Below are 19190 nucleotides of genomic sequence, written 5' to 3'. Positions count from 1 at the left end.
AAGCGCGCCCTCCTTGTTTGACGTCTCCATGGAGACCGCCCGAGCGGCGCCAGGCTGACAGGCGTCAAGGCTCCGATGAATGGGTGACGTCACCGCGCTGGCGCCTGCCAGTCTGCTCGGGCTTGTTTGGACAATCTGGGGGGAAGATTCAGAGAGAGAGAGAGAGACGCCATCACACACACACACACACACACACACACACACACACACACACACTCTGCAGAAACATGTGAAGGAATCCGTGTAGCTGGAGCTGCAGAGGAGCAGGAGAAAGAAACTCTGTGCCTCCAGAAATAAAGCAAATATAGTTTCAGACAGCTCAGAGTCAGAGTGGCGAGGAAATGAAGCACACCCTCTTATTGTAGTGCCATTAAACTCCTGATTTATTAAACCCAATAAACTCTTTGTAGCTGCATTCCTGCACACGTCGCTCTCCACTAACTTTTATCATCTTGAACCGATCTGAGCAGATAAAGTTGGGATCTCTTCCCAGCATGCTCTCCCCTCTGCGTCTTCACTTTGTCTCTACTGTACTGGCGTCCTGCACATCTGCAGCGCCACCGACCATTGTGAGGGGCTAAATCTAGGGCACCGTGGTCGCCTCATTATCATTAACCATTCATCCCATTCAGCCCCGTCCCGTCCCACACACATTCTCACAGCACACACCCAGGCAGGCATTCACCACCCCGTGACTGTCCCCAGGCAATCTACACCTGCAGAGTCCCCAAGCCACGGACAGCTGGATTCCCACATATTACCCATAAAAGACACACATTTGTTTCCATTTGTAACGCCATCCCTCAAACAGATTGTAAATCCCGATAACCAGGCGAGAGCAGCCATTGGTGGAGAGCGCGGCTGTGGACCCACCCGCCAAAACAAAAGGAGCCATCTCATTGGCTCACTGCCTTCAAACAGGAGGACTCGTGCACGCCCCCCAGGCTCCTGCTCTGGTATATACAGGAGGAGGTTTGCCCATGTGGAGGTTGCGAACTGTCAACATTCCCTAGCTCACACTACCAAGAGGAGGAGAAGCCTGGTCACTCGACTATCTCCCAACATCTTTCTTTCTGCATCACAATCCTTGGAAACTTACACGCATCAAGATGAAGGTTGTCGGATCTACCTGCGCCCTGAAGAGCAAGGTCGGCGGCGAGGACGTTGTGCGCTGCCTGTCCGAGCAGAGTCTGACCATCTCCAAGTGCAAGATCCCTCTGCTGGACGAGCAGATGAGCGTGCTCCTGCAGGACATGAACAACTGCTACAGCAAGCTCAAGGAGCTGGTGCCCACGCTGCCCACCAACAAGAAGGCGAGCAAAGTGGAGATCCTGCAGCACGTCATCGACTATATCTGGGACCTGCAGGTCGAGCTGGACGAGCCGGAGAAGAGCCGCAGCGTCCCCCGCACACCGCTGACCACGCTAAACGCAGAGCTCGCCAGCATCGCAGTGGAGGTAAATATGTCTTCTGATACACTGCTATGAGCACATGTTATATCTACAGAGGTGCACGCACCCCTGTAACATATTTGGAACGTCACAACGCGTGCGTAAAAGTGGCCAGCTCCATGCGTAAAAGCTCCTTTTACGCACTGGTTTACCTTGTGACTGTCGTGTATCCCCCCTCAGAGCACATGAACTAATCCTCCTCTTCTCTCCCCGCAGAATGGATGCTCAGATGACAGGATCATGTGCCGTTAAGAGCTCGTGGAACATCGCACCGTGACTCCACCGCGATCACCGCCAAGAACGAACAAGGCTATACCTGATGTGACTTCTCCACGTCACATCGACAGAAAACCTTGAACTGTGTAGGGACGTTTCTAACTCCCAAGATGCTAGAACAAAAAAATACAATGTGCGGACATCCTCCGACTGGCGAGGATCTCTGCCACTCACGGCTCTCGATTCATCCGAGGGTCCTGAGAGAAGAGAGGGGACCTGGTAGTGCCCAGAAATAGACTGGGTTAGCCCGGGGGGACCAAGATAAGCCGAGTGCAGCCACTGCCTCGCTTGTTGCTTGTAGAGTTTTATTGTTTCTAAAGAAAGCTAATGTTTCTGTTACGCTCTTTCTATCTTGTATAAAATCATGTAGAGAATTCAGCATTTTGTAAAAGATTAAAAAATATAAATTTCTCAGATTACTGAGCGACAAACTGTATTGTATATTACAATGCCTCATTATGTGAAGAGATTGTTTTCTTACAATGTACCTTATTGCTGTTTTTTTATTAAAACAAGACAATTATTTTTCAACAAGAAATCCTGGTTGTGTCATGGTGTTTGTATGTGAGAGGGAAATCACATTATATACCTGGGGGGGGGGGCGGGGGTTGTATTATGTGAGTGAGGGTACTTGGGTGGTTATTATGGGCTGTTATGACCTTATTGTGATAAATGTAGTCTCACATTCATCTGAAAAGCTTATCTTGTAGCCGGGCGAGTGTGAGGTTGTTCTGACTATAAAATAAATGTCACACCTAGAAGAAGCAGTGAGTCATTCAGGCAACAGCAAACCAAAGCTGGTGGTCAAACAGGATGGCTCAGAGCCAGTTCAAGTGGTCATTTGCTTCTCTATGGATCATTAACGTATCACATTACAAGAGGAAGTCTCCCTTTAAATAGTCAGGTTACAAGATCATGACAAATGCAGTTTAAATGTACAAGAGGGTTTAATATTCGACTTGTATCAGGCAGATTCTCTGACAAGTAATGAAGTGATGAAAGGTGGTTTATTGGGAAACGAAAGAAAAAATGAAATCAATCAGATAAAAGCTCGTTTCCCCCTCCATAAAACATCCATTTAAACGCGCTGTTCCAATATGTTAGCGCGTAAATCTGCGCGTTATTCCGGCTCCGCGCCGGCGCTGCGGGGGTTAAATTGCTTTGGCGGAGGCGATCCGCTCAAAGATTTATTCTGTCTCCCTGGTGCAATGTTTTTCCCATTTCCCTGCGGTGCGATGCGCACAGCTGCAGCCCCGGCGTGGCCAGTGTGTGATTGTGTTTGTGTGATAGCTTTGTGCCAAGGGCAGGGGAGGGCGGCGGGGCCCAGACTGAGCGGCGCCTCGGCACACCTGGGGAAGTTCAGGTTAAATAGCTCCACATTCCTCAACACACAGCTGATTGAAACATTAACAAACAGTAATCCACGGGCCAGGCCGCAGATGGGCCGGGAGCCACGCCAAGAAACAGAGAGAGAGACAGAGGGAGGGAGGGAGGAGGAGAGAGGGAGCTGCTCTCTGCTGCTGCAGATTCCCACACTGCACTCCTATGTTATAAGTTTGCCATTAATATATATATATATATATATATATATATATATATATATATATATATATATAAAAAGATGAAGTGTGTATATATATATATACACACACTTCATCTTTTTTATTTTTTAAAGAAAGCTTCACAGCTTCGAATTCAATAAGTGATGGAATCAGACTGTGGAATAACACACACACACACACTCATTGTTTTCCTTCACACTGTTAAATCATAATAGTTCTCTGAATTCTTAATCACATGTAATTATCTATATTGGCAGATACACACATCTCTTACGTAATCTGGTGGAGCTGTGGATAAAATGAAGGCCAGGCTGCTGCGGTCACCATAATGTGTGTGTATGTGTGTGTGTGTGTGTGTGTGTGTGCTCCATTACTACACTTTGTTTTTATCACTATATCACAATTAAACCCACTCAGTGTTTTTTTATATTCACCTCACTCCAAACAATTGTTACTATTTTAATCCCTCGGTGTGTAAACATAAAGCAAACCTACTTCCCTTGTGATGAGCGCCCCCCTGTGACCGTGGGCGGAATTGCAGCCTTAGTGTAAGTGACTGGGTAAATCAGTGGATATGTTGGAGAAGATAGTGGACAACAGCGCCCCCTCCTGGCAACAGTGATACTAGATTAGAGTTCATACCCTAGCCTGTATGGTAGAGATGAGGACTGCATCATTACACCTTTCACATTTATTGTTAATATTTGTATATTCATACATAAACTGTATAGAATCAAATTGTAGATATCAATGTACATACTTGTTCTAGTGTTTATAATGTTCATAAACTGTTCTCTATTTTATCATTTTACATTTCTGTTTGTTTAAATATATGCATATCCTATTTCTTATATTTTGTATATTTATTCTTATGTTTCCTTATTTCTATATTCATGATTTATTCACCAACACCACACACCAAAGTCCATGTATGTGTAAACCTACTTGACCATAAAGACAGATTCTGATTCTGGTAATCTAGTTCTAAGTTTTATAATAAGTACTTTTCTTTTTACTTGTACTTAAGCTATTTCTGTATCTTCCTATTACACTTGTACTGCACTGTAAAGCAGAGACAATATTGTACATGAGAACTATATTACTTTGATTTACACAAATCAGGAATAACTACCTTAAATTTAATCAAGCTGCACCAAATTTCACATAGATATCAGTACACTCATTTTTCATCTAGATCAAAAAATGATTTTCTCACCAAAGTGTGAAAAAGTTCAAGAACACTCAAAATGTTCTGGATCTGCCCCCTGAACCCAGATCAGCTCCAAAACTCAGAGGGTTTTTTTCCTGACTCATCCTTCCACCAAGCTTGATGGAAATCCTGTTAACTGGTAACCACTAGATGAAGCTACCAAACCAGCTACAGCCACAGCATAACAGTGAAATGCTGCAGGCGATGATCAGTGTTGATAATGTAACATATCAAATATGATGGAAAGTTATGAACATATATATATATAATATATTTATTATGATTATTTCAGTACATTCTGCTTATCACACAACTGTACTTCTATTTGCATTAGACTGTGAATAAAGGACAACTGTATATTTACTGTGGTTCCTAAGTTAAATATCTGTGTTCTCTTATCTAAAGTATAAGGTATTTTTCTACTGTTGTATCACATCTGTCACCTACTTCTTGATACTACTAGGTTAGCACATCATAATCTTTGGCTGTGGCAATAACCTGAAATAGCAAATACATTTAAAAAATAAAGTTAAAACAAAAAGTCGAGGGCAATATTAAAAAAAGTTTTCTTCTGATGGAAGATAATTAGATTATTCCTTCATCTCATCCAATAAAATTGATAAACTGCAGCACTCATCCTCATTTGTTGGCTCAAACTGATGATGTCAGTGCAATACACATTCACTATGAACAGTTACCAGACTGAGGATGGACTACATTGTGTGCCTCACTGTTCATAATCATTGTCAGTGCGAAATAAGAGAACCAGAGTCAGGAGTGTTTAAATAGAAATTTGTATTTACATCAATATCAACATCAAAAGAAAAAAAAATCTGTAATATACATCCTGTAAAATGACAGCTTATCTTACCTCCACACAGAGAAAAACAGAAACAAACCAAAGGATCTCTCACCTCTTTTGTGTACTTCATTAAAACTCTACAAAGTTCATTTTTCCTGAAGTAACAAAATATGCACATACAATGAAGTTGTTTCCCGAAAAATAGAGGAGATATTGATATGTCTTTAAGTTGATTTCATTCCATTACTATTTCTCTTTCACAGCAAAACATGCTTTCTTTTTTTCTCTCTCTGGATGTAAAAACTTTCTGCTGTGGGGTTGGGACCGTCTCGTCCTCTTTGCACTGCACCGATAGCCGATACGCTTGCAATACATAACCATCATAAGTGATTACAGATCCATGATATGTACCCATTTACCATCAGAATTACATGACACGTGTGATAAAAAATGTACACCAGAAACCTCAGAAACTATACAGAGATGTGGAAAAATATCTTTGGATTGCGCATGTTGAAAAGGTAGATTCAGCGAGCTGAGAATAACAGTCAAAAGAAGATGCTGCTAATAAAATACACTGGACACAGACAAAGCTGGTGGGAGGGAGAGAGAACTCTGCAAGGACCAGAGGTCTGTTGGTGAGCTGTGTTCCTGTCTTCACTGCAACGCACGCTACACACACAGCACGCACACGTCTCCCTGACTTTAAGGACAATAGTTTGACTTATATTCAATTCGTGGAGACTTACACTAACTAACTACTTATCGCCCAACCCTAACCTCCTCTAGCCAACCTCATTATGTGGGGATTTCTTTTTGTCCCCATAAGGAAGACAAGCCCCCATAATGTGACTGTGTCGACAGTTTCAGGTCCTCACAACATGTGTAATACCCCGATTGTATACACACAGACACACACACACACACACACACACCAACAACAAATAATTTGACGGACAGTCCTGACAGAATTCATTTCCTCCCCCTTCCAATAAAAACCTCTGACAGCTGAAAGCTCAAACCTTCAACTCGTCAGATCCTCATCACAATTGAAAAGTGCCTCGCTAAAACATGAAAAGACTTTTCTGAAAATTTAAAAATACAGCATCAAGATAATGACAAACAAGGGAAGGAAAACCCAAACACACCTGCCATATTTGCCCCGGCAAAAAAAAAAGCTAATGAACCAAATCAGTATTGGTAGATGGGACACAAAAATACAACCAGGTCTCATACTCTGTGCAATAACGGGTTTTAAAAAACATGTTTGATATATTTTGTAGATTATTTACATTTCATGTTCACAGAGGACATTTGAGACATCTAATACTGCAGTACCATTTGTTTGCTCATGGGGGGGTGATGGTGCTCAGATACAGTCTCAAGCATAGAGGTGAGAGTTATTGCTCCAATATGCATAACATAGTAAAACTGTGCTTAGAGCTTCCAATGTCTTAAAGAATGAGGCGCATCCAAAGGCTAAAAAAGAAACCCATTGTTGTGAAGGCATTGAATCTCTAGTAAGGCTTTAATGATGAAGAAATATTGCATCAATCGTTGTTCCACACAGAAGCCTCCTGGTAAAGTGCGGCCACAATCAGTTGTACCGTTGTCCCTTCTTGCAGCCTGACTGTGAAGCTAAATACTGTCCGACAGCTGCAGGTCATTCATGCATATACACACACATAGATTTTGTCTGTGTGTGTGTGTGTGTGTGTGTGTGTGTGTGTGTGTGTGTGTGTGTGTGTGTGTGTGTGTGTGTGTGTGTGTGTGTGTGTGTGCATAACCTAAATACAGTTGTGAGGCTTCAGTTGGAGATGAAACCTGATGCAGGCTTGTCCTCTTAGCCCACTTCCTTCAGGATGAACACTGCGATGTGCTGAAACTCCTGCGTTGCATTTTATGGAGGGGAACTCCTATTGTGTGTGTGTGTGTGTGTGTGTGTGTGTGTGTGTGTGTGTGTGTGTGTGTGTGTGTGTGTGTGTGTGTGTGTGTGTGTGTGTGTGTGTGTGTAGGCCCAGCTCTTCTCCTGGCCCAGGCCACTTTGCTACAGGTGAAAGGCTCCAGTTTCTGCTGCCAGCCACAGGTCCTCAACAGTACTTCTACAGAGACAGTGAAAAAACAGCGAGATGTGAAAACGATTGTAAACAATGTTTTTAACTCTACATGTTCTTTCATCACGCTTCCATTCCAAGTATTACTAACCTGATCAGGTCCCATTGGCATTCTACCCATTCCCATGGGGTTCATGCCCATGTGGCCCGGCATCTGGCCCTGCAACTGGCCCGGCATCTGGCCCTGCAACTGGCCCGGCATCTGGCCCGGCATCTGGCCCTGCATCTGGACCGGCATCTGGCCCTGCATCTGGACCGGCATCTGGCCCTGCATCTGGCCCTGCATCTGGCCCTGCATCTGGCCCTGCATCTGGCCCTGCATTTGGCCCTGCATCTGGCCCGGCATCTGGCCCGGCATTTGGCCCGGCATTTGGCCCGGCATCTGTCCTATCTGTCCTGCAACAGCCCCGCTGACCTGCCCAGGTCCAGCCATTGAGTTGTTCATCATCATGGGTCCAAACTGGCCCTGGTTGCTTTGCTGGGGGAATTGTTGCTGCGAGTAGGAGCTGGAGAGCAGAAAAAACGTGGGTTGGTAATCCTTGAAAAGTTTGACAAAAAAACCCACTTCTGGTTTTCATCTCTGTTTCTGTTGTGTATGTTTCTGTAGCTGAAGACTCTGGTCATGTGCAATGGGAGCATGGGCAAGGTGCATACGCCCAGGCAGGTAGGTCGGTTAGTGACGGACAGGTACGCCAGCCAATCATTTACTTTGGTTTATTCATTGCTACCAGGACATAAAGAGGATTTCAACAGATACGATTTGAACTGTTTCAGAAACAGTATACTCAGCCATCTTTTGAGTATTATGCAGAAATGCATTGCTGGGAGAGGTTTGCTGTTACATACTTGTTGCGAGGCATGCCGCCCTGTGGCCAGCCCTTCATGTCGCCAGATGGGTACATGGGTCCTCCCTGTGGGTTTCCCTGCATCCCTGGCGTCATGGTGTTCTGAGGAGGGCCCCCCATTCGTCCTTGCATCAAGTTTCCTGGTGGGCTGCTGCCTGGAGGCATAAAAGATGGATCCCCCTGCTGGTTCATCCCTGCAAGCACAACAAGAGAACAGTCACGTTACTGTGAAACGTGAATGTCCAGGTGGAAATAGACAACTAGCACCGTCAACTCACCATAGTTGCTTCCATAGTTGAAGCCATGCTGTCCAGGTTGGTTTAAGGGGGGTCCTCCCATGGGGTTGTCCATGCCTCCTGGTGCGGTGACATTCGGAGGAGGGCTGAAGCCTGCTGCTGCTCCCTGCTGCTGCTGCTGTTGCTGTTGTTGTTTTTGCTGTTGCTGCATCAGCATCATCATCCTCTGCCTCCTCATCTGCATGGTCATCATCTCTCTGCTGCGCTGAGCCATCATCTGAGCGTTTAGGAAACCAGGCTGCAGGAAGAAAACATCAATACTCTGACCTCAATTCTGCAGTTGGGCTTTATTAAAGTGGCAAGTGAATTCACACAATTGGATGTGAGGAAGGGCTCACTACATACCTGACCACCCATGCCTGCAGCCTGCATGCCAGGCTGCATGCCAGGTTGCATGGCAGGTTGCATGCCGGGCTGCATGCCGGGTTGCATGGCAGGCTGCATAACGGGTTGCATGCCAGGCTGCATGCCTGGTTGCATGGCAGGCTGCATGGCAGGTTGCATGCCAGGACGCATGGCAGGTTGCATGCCAGGACGCATGGCAGGATTTCCTCCGGGTGCATTTTCCATCTTCATGCCTTGTCGGGTCTGGTTCATAAACTGCCACAAGAGACGGGAGAAAAACTGTTCATTATGCCAGTGTCTCATTTGGAATAGGCTTCAATGTATCTGTTGTAGATGCGCTGCCATCCTGATCGACTAAGTCAATTAAATTGATGAGTCCTTGCTGCCACTGCTCCTTTAAAGTTTATAATACTGATTGTAAAGCATGTCCAAATCGCACCAAATTTGAACAGTTCAATATCTGTATTGTGGGTAACTGTTAGGCTGAATATTATCTTTGTGATCACCTGCTGCCCTTGCAGCCTCTGCTGTAGCTGGAGTCGGAGAGGCTTGGTGGCCATCATGCGAGGTCTCATCATGTTTGCACGGGGGTTGCCCATACCCCCCATGCCTGGGAAGCTCCCTGTTTGGCCCATCTGATTCATCATAGGGTTGAAGCCTGCAGGAGACTGGCCTTGCATTGTGTTGCCGCTGTAACCAGCTTGCATGCCCACGGAGGGGGTGCCTGGGGTGCCAGGGTAGCCCTGCCCATACATGGGTTTTTTGTCCATGCCTATGGAAGACTCCGGCACTGGGAAAGGCTCTGATGGTGGGCACTGACCCCGAACCCGAACTGGACCCCGACCTGGATCCTGCGGGTGACCTTCAGGTCCCTGGTTCTGGGGAACAGAGGAGTTGAATGTGATGGTAATGTAAACAAAATAAACCTGAATGGAAAATGACCAAATAGCTCGCTACTGGTTGAGCAAATACGTAAACACGCATGTACACTACATTAAACAACTACATGAGAATCACATGTACTAGATCTGCTAAAAAAAACTAGGGGGTTTATTACAACATAAAGAGCCCACATTCAAATCACATGTAATTAGCAGAAAAGCTAATAAATGTTTATAATTTCTGGAGCCTTGAAGTTCATTTGAGCCTTGTAATTTCTCATCATCCTGTTAACAACATGTGGACAACATAAAATTTACTCTGTAGAGTGTCATGTACCTGGCCAACTATTTCAGGGATGCCAAGGGCTCGGTCTATTTCCTGCAGAGCACTGACATCGGCCGTGTTGAGTAGAGAGTCTAGCTGGTCCAGAAGTGTTCGCTCATCACTTGGGCCTTCGCTGTTGGTCAGGGGCCCCAGCAACTCCTCCAGGGGGTGCGCAAACTGGTCCCTAAACATGCAGATATTAAGTATGTTAAATCCTGTCAGGAACAGGAAACTGTGATCACAGATGCTAATAATGTGAATCCAGCTTGGAGTCTACAATGTGGTAAACATGAGGAGGGAGAGGACTGGATGGTTTACCTGTTTGTTTTACTCTGTGGTCGGTCCATTACCATAGCAGAGTCTGGCCAGGAGGGGGACCGAGGCGGAGGACCATGTCCACGAAATGGGCTCATGCTCATATTGGCTTCATTGGTACCTGCAAATCCAATTCAGATATTTACTTTACTTCAGGATATAATGCAAAAATGTCCAACAAAAAAGCATTCACTAGTTACAGCTTAAAGGTACAGTGTGTAGAATTTTGTGATATCTAGTGTTGAAGTTGCATGTTGCAGCTGAATATCCCTCACCTCACCCTCCCCTTCCAAACATGAAAAAGAACCTGTGGTAGCTTTTAATTGTCATAAAATCTCAATAGTCGTTTAGTTTGTCCAGTCTGGACTAATGCAAAAAAATGACGGCCTCCGTAGAGAGGGTCCCCTCAATGTAAATATAAGGTATTTGAATATAAAGGTCCTTTTCTGGGGTAAAGAAAACTTCAATTCATACAATTTATATTAGATGAACTAGTGAAAACATCATGAGAATTATTCTACATTAAATTTCTGTCAATAGATCCCTTTCACCTAAATCTTACACACTGGACCTTTAAGGTATTACAAGGGAGATATGTGACATACCCATATCCATGAGCTGCTGCTGCAGCATGGACCTGGTGTTACCAGGTACACTGTTGGAGCGGTTGATCATGGGTCCTCCCATTGGTCCAGAGCGACCCATGCCCGGATGTCCTGGTCCGATTGCAGGGCTGACGCTAGACCTTTGCATCCCCCACTCCCCTGGCCCTGCCATGGGAGGGCGTTGGGGCATTCCCATACCTCTGCCCATTCCTCCTGATCAACAAATAGACCATTTACATTGTTTCCTCATTAATCTTAGCAATATAGTGAAAACTTCAAGCTTCTGTACTTTCAAAGATAGTGGGTTTAAAATTCAAAAGCAAGTAGTGCTGGGTAAACAAACATCTCCATGCCGTCTATTCGGTGGCCAGGTCACGCTTGTTTTTTGCATGCTAAGAAATAAATGTTTAACTTACTTAGATTTCCCCGTGGTGGACACACACCCATGCCTCCAGGAAAGCCATTGGGAACACCCCCAGGTCGGATTGGAGCATCCACATTCTCCTGTTTGACCAATGTGGGACAGGGGACGTTCCTTCTCATAGCTAGCCCGCCTCCTACTGCTCCCTCTGCACCCATGGGCTTGGCATCCATCGACAAAGCTCTTTGATAGACACCACGCTGACCTGGAGGTATGGGGGCTTTCTCCCCATCTGAAACACAAAGCACCAAGGTGATGTTACAAAACTTCAACCATTTAGGTTAGAAGATTCAAAGTGTCCACGGTGTGATAACTCATGCAAGACCTAAAAACACATCTACCTAAATAAGCAAAGTGTGTTGACGATATATTCTCTTTTTTTTTAAACATACAGTATGAACATCTTTACAGTGCAGTGTTCCATCTGATCATATATCTTAGATCTTACCCGCTGACTTACCATGTAAACTGTCAGGAATATTTCCTTGTTTGTTTCCCACTTCCTTCCCTACTCTGGAGTCTGGTTCAGGATAGAAGCCAGAGTTGTTCCTTGGGACACCGAGGATGGTCTCCAGAGTTTCCGCCTGAACAAGGGACGTGGGAATGATTGGAGAACAATGTTCAACTGGCTATATTAAACTAAATCTTACAAGTTTTTATTGTGGGAGAAAAAATTACCTCATCAGTTGGCTCCAATTTGACCTTTCCCTCCATGCAGTGGGGATCAGAGCTGGTGACCCCTGCCCCCTGAGGTCCTCTCGCCTCCAGCTCCTCCAGCTTTGGCTTGATATCTCCACTTTCTTTTGAGTCGTCTTTATTGAGGAGGTAGTGAAGGAGCGCGTGAGGCTTCTCCTTTTTAGGGCTGTGCTGCTCCTGTTTTGGTTCTGACCCCCTAACTCCTCCAGGGGCAGCAGGCCCAGGCTCTGAATCCAAGCTGCTCTTCCCGGTGGCCTCGGCTGTGATGCGAGCCACATCATCAGGAGTGTTCCCATTCTGGAGGAGCTTGTGGAGGATCTTGTGCTTTTCCTGCAGCGACTGACTTGATAAATGTCCTGTGCCACCAGAGGAGGACACGGCGCCATGATTTCCGCCTGTAGAGGAGGACACTCCTGATGAGGAGGGGCTGGTGACGCCTGCTGTTCCATCTTTGGTCTCAGGCGAGGAGGTGGGTCCAGAGCCTGATGAGTGATTAGGTGGCACCAACTCATCTGTTGGGGAAGTGAGGAGCTGCAGAAGTTTCTTGTGACATCGGCTGTCAGGGACCCGTCGACTGGTCTCTCCCCCGGCCGGACCCATCTCTCGGCTGACCTGGCTGTCTGGCTTGTCAGGAGGGCCCTCGCTGGTGGGGGTGTGTGGATGCTGCTGCGACTGCTGCTCTACTCCAGCCCCCAATGAGCTGCCTGGGCTCTTAGAGTCAGAGTAGGCTGGGAGGCCAGGTTTACATGGTCCACCTGCTGACTGGTTGGTGGAGTTGATGCTTGGGGAGCTGTCAGGTTTTTGAGGGGGAGGAGAGGTGAGTGGGGAGGGCATCGGATTGCCCACTCCCTCACTAATGGCTTGGAGGGCATTCAAGGAGCTGCTGGAGAAGGTGGTGCCTACCCCTCCCCCTCCAGAGTTACCAGGGTGACTGGAGCTCATGGGAGAGTTCATACCTGCAACAGTCATGTAAGTAACTAATGAATAAAACAAATATTAGCAAACACTTTATTTAAGAAGCGGGTTTTCTACATTTAATTAAAATATTTGGTTCTTACCACCAGGAGAGAAGGGGCTAGCGGCCATCTTGGGGCTTCCTCGGACTCTGGGCGAGCCCATGACATTGTGCGGGGGGCCGTTAATCCCTGGACTGGCCTGAGGGGGGCTGGTCATTCCCATGCCGTACCCTCCGCCTCCAGGTCCACCTCCTCCTCCATGGAACTGACTCATCTGTTGATGTTGGTGCTGATGTTGGTGCTGCTGCTGCTGCTGGTGCTGCTGCTGCTGGTGCTGCTGCTGCTGGTGCTGCTGCTGCTGGTGCATGCCATGGTGGCCCATTTGATTCATGGGCCCCATTTGGTTCATCGAGTTCATTGGATGCATGGAATTCATTTGACCCACGTTGTTCACCTGATGCATGGGATTTATCTGATTCATAGGATTTATGCGGTTGCCCCCAGCATATGGAGGCATTCCTCTGTGTGGCATGTTGCCCTGGTCGGCCATGCCATAGCCCCTGTTCATGCCCATACCTCCTCCTGGGCCCATGTTCATCTGTTGGTTGGCGTTGTTCACACCCATGCTTTGAGGCCTCATGCCTCCGCCTTGATTTCCACGATAACCATTTTGCTCTCTTCAAGAAAATATGAGATATAACAATAGTTACAAACAGAACAAAGTTGCGTCAGTACAATGCAGTCAGATATTCACCCAAGTTTGTCAAAATCTTTCTAGTTTTAATTGTTGGAGCATTTGAACCTTTGTAGCAGGTGTGTGGACAAGAAAGAGTGGGGCTCATTGGTGTTGGGATTCCTGCAGAGGTCACTCCTAGTCTGGGCTGTGACTGGGGTGCCATCAGAGAGTGAGAAGCGGTAGAGTGGGGTCTCTGCGTGGCCATTATGGAAAGCTGGAGAAGAAAAAACAGATACTTCAAGCTCACAATCAATAGCTGACAACTGGAAAAAGTATAAACACTAACAACATAAATAGATAATGGCAAAGAAGACCTCCCAGAGTTATGAGCACACACATGCTAAACATGTGTCAATCTGTGATGGAGAATGTTTCACACATTTAGTTTCACAACTTGACATGTAAGAGGCTGTAACTGCAATAAACAAATGTCACATACACCTCTTTCGCTTCATCTTTTGAATTTTCTCATAAGATTCCCAAATGTTGATTTTAATTAAAACAAAGACTTTAATATAAAGGACCTAACTCTTAGTAGGGATATTCACTTGTTTTCTAACATGCGTTCACATACATGCAGATAACAGGCAGCCTTGTGAACAGAATTGTTCACATACTTTCTGAGGACATGCACATTTGTTTTGATGAGGAGGTTTATGTTCTGGCGCATTCCTTGAGTTCTAACAATGATCAAATTTTACTTCCTAGTTCCCATAATGGATCAAATCTGTGTCTATGTCTGGGTCAGTGGTTTGAGGACATCAAGCTGCTGCATAAACATTGTAATACAGCACCAAATGCCTTTTTTTTTAAAGTAATGATGAAGTGAACTATCTCCTATGAAGGTCACATGGGAGATATATCACGACATACCTTCTTGATAGTGACGTTTGTAGGACCACGGTTGGCCCTCGCTGTGTTGGAGGAACATCTGCATGCAACGTCTCACCAGGTCCTCCCAACCTGGGCGCATAGTGGTGTGAAGAGAGCTCTGGTGTTCGATTTCAATCAGCTTACCTGCAAAAGAAGATGTACAACTTGGATTAGAAAAATACTAATGGCTAGTGGTGGCCAAGGAAAAAAGCAACAATTTTAGATGCAATGTATTTTCCTAAATCAGTGTATTGAGAATCTATAGTGTACATGATGTAACACCAGAGTTCTTTGTTTAACTCAACCACAGAAAGTATCAGGGTTTTTTAGAAGCAGGCCTTTAATTTTCTGTTCGCTAAGTATAATATATTATATCTTAGTGGGAAGGTTCCATTTTAATCAGGTCCCATTTGCCCTGTTCAAGTTACTATATTACACTGTTAATAAAAACCCAACCAAAGCCAGTAGTTTCAAATTCCAAGCCCTATCCTGTGAAACATTTGCAGGTTTACCACATGCAACAAAAGCTGGACAGAATTAGAGGAAGACAAACCATAGTGACTGAAATAGGTCAAAATACTTAAATAATAATGCCAAAAAAAATAAAATTTTGTGGAATTTATAATATTTAAGCGGTATTTATGAACATCACACCCCCAGCTAATATTGGAGACCTAGTTTTTAATGAACCACCGGTTTTAATTTGAGCAAATAAGGTTGCTACAATAACGTGGTTTGAAGGTCATACTCTCATATCAGGACAAAGTTTAAGTTGGAAATTTGAATTCTAATACCTATTTTAAAATGGACAAAGATCAGACTTAAGGCCTATTTATGGTCGTATCATGTTTTAAAAATGAACACATTTCAAGACAGTACTTGATTTGGATTTATTAGATGTTGCATAGTGGAAACTTACCAGACAGTTCATGACGAGTGCTAAACCTTTCTGTTCTCTCTACTGCTGTGATGCGTCGCGCCACACAAATCATACAAGACTGCAAATCTGAGGAAAAACACAGCACAATTTTAATGTCCTCATTTAACCACAGTGGAGGAGAAATTGGACATTCAGCATCTTGCTTGTGGACATAGTATTGTAAGAATGATTTTAAGACAAAGTGATCAGTAAATAATAGAAGACATAACTACACATTATGTTTCACCCTAGTAAAACACTGGTCATGTAAACAAATCATTTGTGGCATAAATGCTGATTAAGAGACGAAAAAAACTGACTGCACATCACAAGGTGCAAGGCGGTCTGAAGCGATCAATCAAAAACAAAGAAGAGCCTGCACATTTATGCCACTCTGTGCCAAAGAAAGCTCCTTTTGTGAAAAGACACAAAGGTCCCACTCTGGAACGTTGTTTAAATTTTCTGTTGCACGGAGCATAAATGCTGGATAACCATATCCTCTTCATCAGTCATTGTAAAGGACTGTTGTCATGTAATGAACTGTTATATTTACCAAAACATTTTCAATTAAACTGAAAAAACAAATTAAAACATTCAAAGGAGTTAATAATGACTTTTACCTTCTCCTTCCTCCATCATAGCCCGGGGCTGAGTGAGGGCAAAACACTGCATGGTCTCATAGCGTTGGCCTCCAGGTCTCTCATCTGACAACCCATGACTCTGACCATGAACAAAGTTCACCAGCATACGACAGTTAAAGGTGTGACTCTTCTGCCGGGCTACCTCTCCACCCCATGATGCTCCGTTTGGTGCTATGAAAAAAAGGATGATGATAATAAGATGAGATGTGTTTGTGAATAGGTGGTTGTATCCGCATGTACATTTAGTTATGAATGGTCTTGTTTGTGTTTGCACCATAGGTTTGCACCAGCACATGAAATAACCCATGTCTCACCGTTGGACTTGGGAAGATTCTTGTGAAACTCCTCCCGGTCCTCATCGTGGATGATGTTATAAACACTGGTGTTGATCAGCTCCTCCTGCTTGTACTGCAGATACTGGGTCACATTGTCTGACACAAATATTATGTTGCCCTCTCGGTTCACCACAAATAGAAAGCCATCCAAAGCCTAAAGACAGCGGGACAAAAGAAGGGGGAGAGTTGAATGGAGGGAGTCATAAACATATTATTTACACAAACATATTTGATGCATATCACACTGAACCACTGATTCAGCATATTAATTGGTGATGGTCTCTTGCCCCACAAGGATAGTGCCAAAACTGACCTGTAGGAGTAGTGGCCCCAGATGGTCCTTGTCAATGACCCCTTGACCAGTGGATGACACATCTGCCTTCTGGACATCGTCATCACTGCAAGAACTTTTTCCTAATGACAGATAAAGCATATTGCACCACTGATTAAAACATTCAAATTAAAAAGTTATTATTCTCAAAACACTTAGGAGCCAGAATTTTAAAAAATGCATATAACAAGTGTTTTTATTTTCAGCCACAATACATTTTATTTCTTTCCTTATTTGTCATTTTTTCATGGCAACAAATCTCAGATTTATAGTTGCTTCATTTATACAGTGTAATACAGAACTTCTTCTGGCCACCAGGTGGCAGCACGAGACATGAATGCATGGTTAGCATGCCTTTCTATTTTTAAATCAGCATGTGTTTGATGCTTAGTTAGATACCACTCACTCTATAGCAGGGCCATCTGTGGCAGAAGGCACGAAGCAAGACGACAAATAATATGCCATTAAATGGGTTTCATTTCATTTCAAACTGAACTAGTTAGACAGAGGAGAGAAAGAAATGACTGAGATTAAAAGACAGACACAAAATAAAATGATGCAAAAGCAAATATGATTAAACAGGGGGCGGGAAAAGGTCTGTTAAATGGACAATATGGATGACATAAAAGAGAAGAAAAAAGAGGCCCTCCATAATTCCTATCCTGTAACTATGGCAACCTGGCTGCAGAACGCGGTGGCCAGCAGTAGCCAGCTGTGACCCTCTGGGTAGATTCCAGTATGATTGCTCTCTCTCTCTCTCTTCCTTAGCCACTTAACCTCACAGATTTAATCTAAACCGATCAACAAGAAATATCTTCCTTTACTCATTTAATCATCTCAGATCTGCAAAATAATTACAAAATCGCCAAGGTCTGATTTCTGAGTCACCGGTGTCCTTAGTCTCCCAGAGAGACGCGGAATTTGCCAACAACAGACAAACACCGTCACTCACAGCCTTGAGTCATGACCACCAAAGATTGGTCTCAATTACTGGTGTTAATTTACCCCCAGTGACACAAAAAGGCAAACAGACTGTTGGTCTGAACCAAACACACCACTTCATCAGTAGCATCATCTGCCCTGCAGCAGGGTCACTGCCTCGTTTCACTCGGACTTTACTCATCGTTAACTCCACAAACATAAAAAGGAAAATCTATTTTGGTAGTTAAAATATAGTCAAATTGTGGTCAAATTCTGACTTTTCATATGATGCTTTGTTCATAACCAGGAGTGTGGGTGTGATTTTTATGGTTGTGGTACCTTGCTCTTTGATTTGTCTGATCTGCCTCACGGTCTCCTTCAGGATGGCACATTTGTCAGGCTTGACGTTGAAGCTGTCGATGTTGGAGAGGTTGGCAGAGATGAGCTCAGCCAGCTCCTCGATGTACTTGCTCTCCTGTTCCCTTCGACGCTTGTCACACCTGCCGGGTCACCAAGGGGATTAGACGTGTTGCCACGGCAACCTCACCTCTCTATGCCCCGGCCGTATGCAAGGCTATACAGTCCGGGTCTCAGATGCTTCAGTTAGTTTACCAGCAGCAGACACACGTTTGAACCAGGACGTGAGGCCAGGAGGAAGGAAGTGACCTAATGCTCTTGCTGACATTTAAACAAAAAGCAGGAGGAGCCACAGTGGAAATGATAAATGTACAATACTTGACAGAATGTTCAGCACTTACCCTAAACCTGGTGTGTCACAGGTGGACAGTTTACGTTTGCGGTCAGAGCACAGCGGCTCCAACGAGTTGTCTCCTACACTACTCATCTTCATCACATATCAGCACCTGAAAGCACACATATATAAATATAGGCAGAACAATGTGATCAGAGGGCATGAACTCAGAGTGTGTTTACATGTTTGTGTGCTTGTATTGTGTGCTACAATCTAATGAAAGGATAAGTGTTGAATGTTAAGTGCACTTAGCAAGTTCCCTCTGAAATGACTCAAAATACAGACAGACTGTGAAAGCTTAAAGTCAAGTTAAGGGGCTAAATTGAGGTTAAAAATGAAGTGAGAGAGGAGATTTAAGATTCCTACAGATTTATGAGTGCAGACTATCCTGTAAGTAAAGCAGCCTTGGTTCCGTCTTAGTGCTTGATGGAAGTGAAATCTCATCTGTTCGACTGCGAGGAGGGACTGATGATGATGCAGTGATTTGGAACCTCGGGGGAAATGGGTCATCCTGCGTTCAGCCAGCCTGCCCGCTAGAATGATACCACTCTGCCAGCAGCCACTACACACACACTGCGTATTC

The 19190-nt window shown here is 44.7% G+C and overlaps 2 protein-coding genes across 5 annotated transcripts in view; one reads left to right on the top strand and one right to left on the bottom strand.

Moving 5' to 3' along the window:
* The first annotated feature begins 844 nt into the window (after positions 1-844).
* On the top strand, positions 845-2265 carry id1 (inhibitor of DNA binding 1, HLH protein). Its single transcript, XM_020113449.2, has 2 exons — positions 845-1457; positions 1668-2265. The coding sequence occupies exons 1-2, from the start codon at positions 1110-1112 to the stop codon at positions 1701-1703; spliced, it is 384 nt and encodes a 127-aa protein (XP_019969008.1). The 5' UTR covers positions 845-1109; the 3' UTR covers positions 1704-2265.
* A 3012-nt stretch (positions 2266-5277) lies between these two features.
* LOC109628986 (nuclear receptor coactivator 3) overlaps positions 5278-19190 on the bottom strand; it is a 55751-nt gene continuing 41838 nt past the window's right edge. For all 4 annotated transcript variants that reach the window (XM_069511718.1, XM_069511724.1, XM_069511720.1 and 1 more), the window contains 21 exons: positions 18615-18719; positions 18196-18356; positions 16918-17018; positions 16584-16758; positions 16249-16440; positions 15629-15715; positions 14710-14853; positions 13903-14050; positions 13203-13777; positions 12127-13100; positions 11909-12032; positions 11444-11680; positions 11028-11240; positions 10426-10543; positions 10120-10291; positions 9408-9779; positions 8902-9156; positions 8539-8794; positions 8262-8454; positions 7507-7921; positions 5278-7403 (listed from right to left, as the gene is read on the bottom strand). In XM_069511718.1, the coding sequence (XP_069367819.1) occupies positions 7392-7403; positions 7507-7921; positions 8262-8454; positions 8539-8794; positions 8902-9156; positions 9408-9779; positions 10120-10291; positions 10426-10543; positions 11028-11240; positions 11444-11680; positions 11909-12032; positions 12127-13100; positions 13203-13777; positions 13903-14050; positions 14710-14853; positions 15629-15715; positions 16249-16440; positions 16584-16758; positions 16918-17018; positions 18196-18356; positions 18615-18706 (5016 nt within the window). In that variant the 5' untranslated portion in view covers positions 18707-18719 and the 3' untranslated portion in view covers positions 5278-7391. The remainder of the gene's footprint in view (positions 7404-7506; positions 7922-8261; positions 8455-8538; positions 8795-8901; positions 9157-9407; positions 9780-10119; positions 10292-10425; positions 10544-11027; positions 11241-11443; positions 11681-11908; positions 12033-12126; positions 13101-13202; positions 13778-13902; positions 14051-14709; positions 14854-15628; positions 15716-16248; positions 16441-16583; positions 16759-16917; positions 17019-18195; positions 18357-18614; positions 18720-19190) is intronic.

This window comes from Paralichthys olivaceus, chromosome 2 (assembly GCF_024713975.1).
Source record: "Paralichthys olivaceus isolate ysfri-2021 chromosome 2, ASM2471397v2, whole genome shotgun sequence".
NCBI classification, from domain to species: Eukaryota; Metazoa; Chordata; class Actinopteri; order Pleuronectiformes; family Paralichthyidae; genus Paralichthys; species Paralichthys olivaceus.
Note: the sequence above shows the minus strand (reverse complement) of the source record. Positions and strands in the feature narration are given on the sequence as shown.

Bases quoted from the DNA above. Each gene is read 5' to 3' on its own strand.
- id1 (XM_020113449.2), top strand. From the start codon at position 1,110: ATGAAGGTTGTCGGATCTACCTGCGCCCTGAAGAGCAAGGTCGGCGGC. The intron at 1,458-1,667 runs GTAAATATGTCT...CTCTCCCCGCAG, and splicing joins TCGCCAGCATCGCAGTGGAG to AATGGATGCTCAGATGACAG.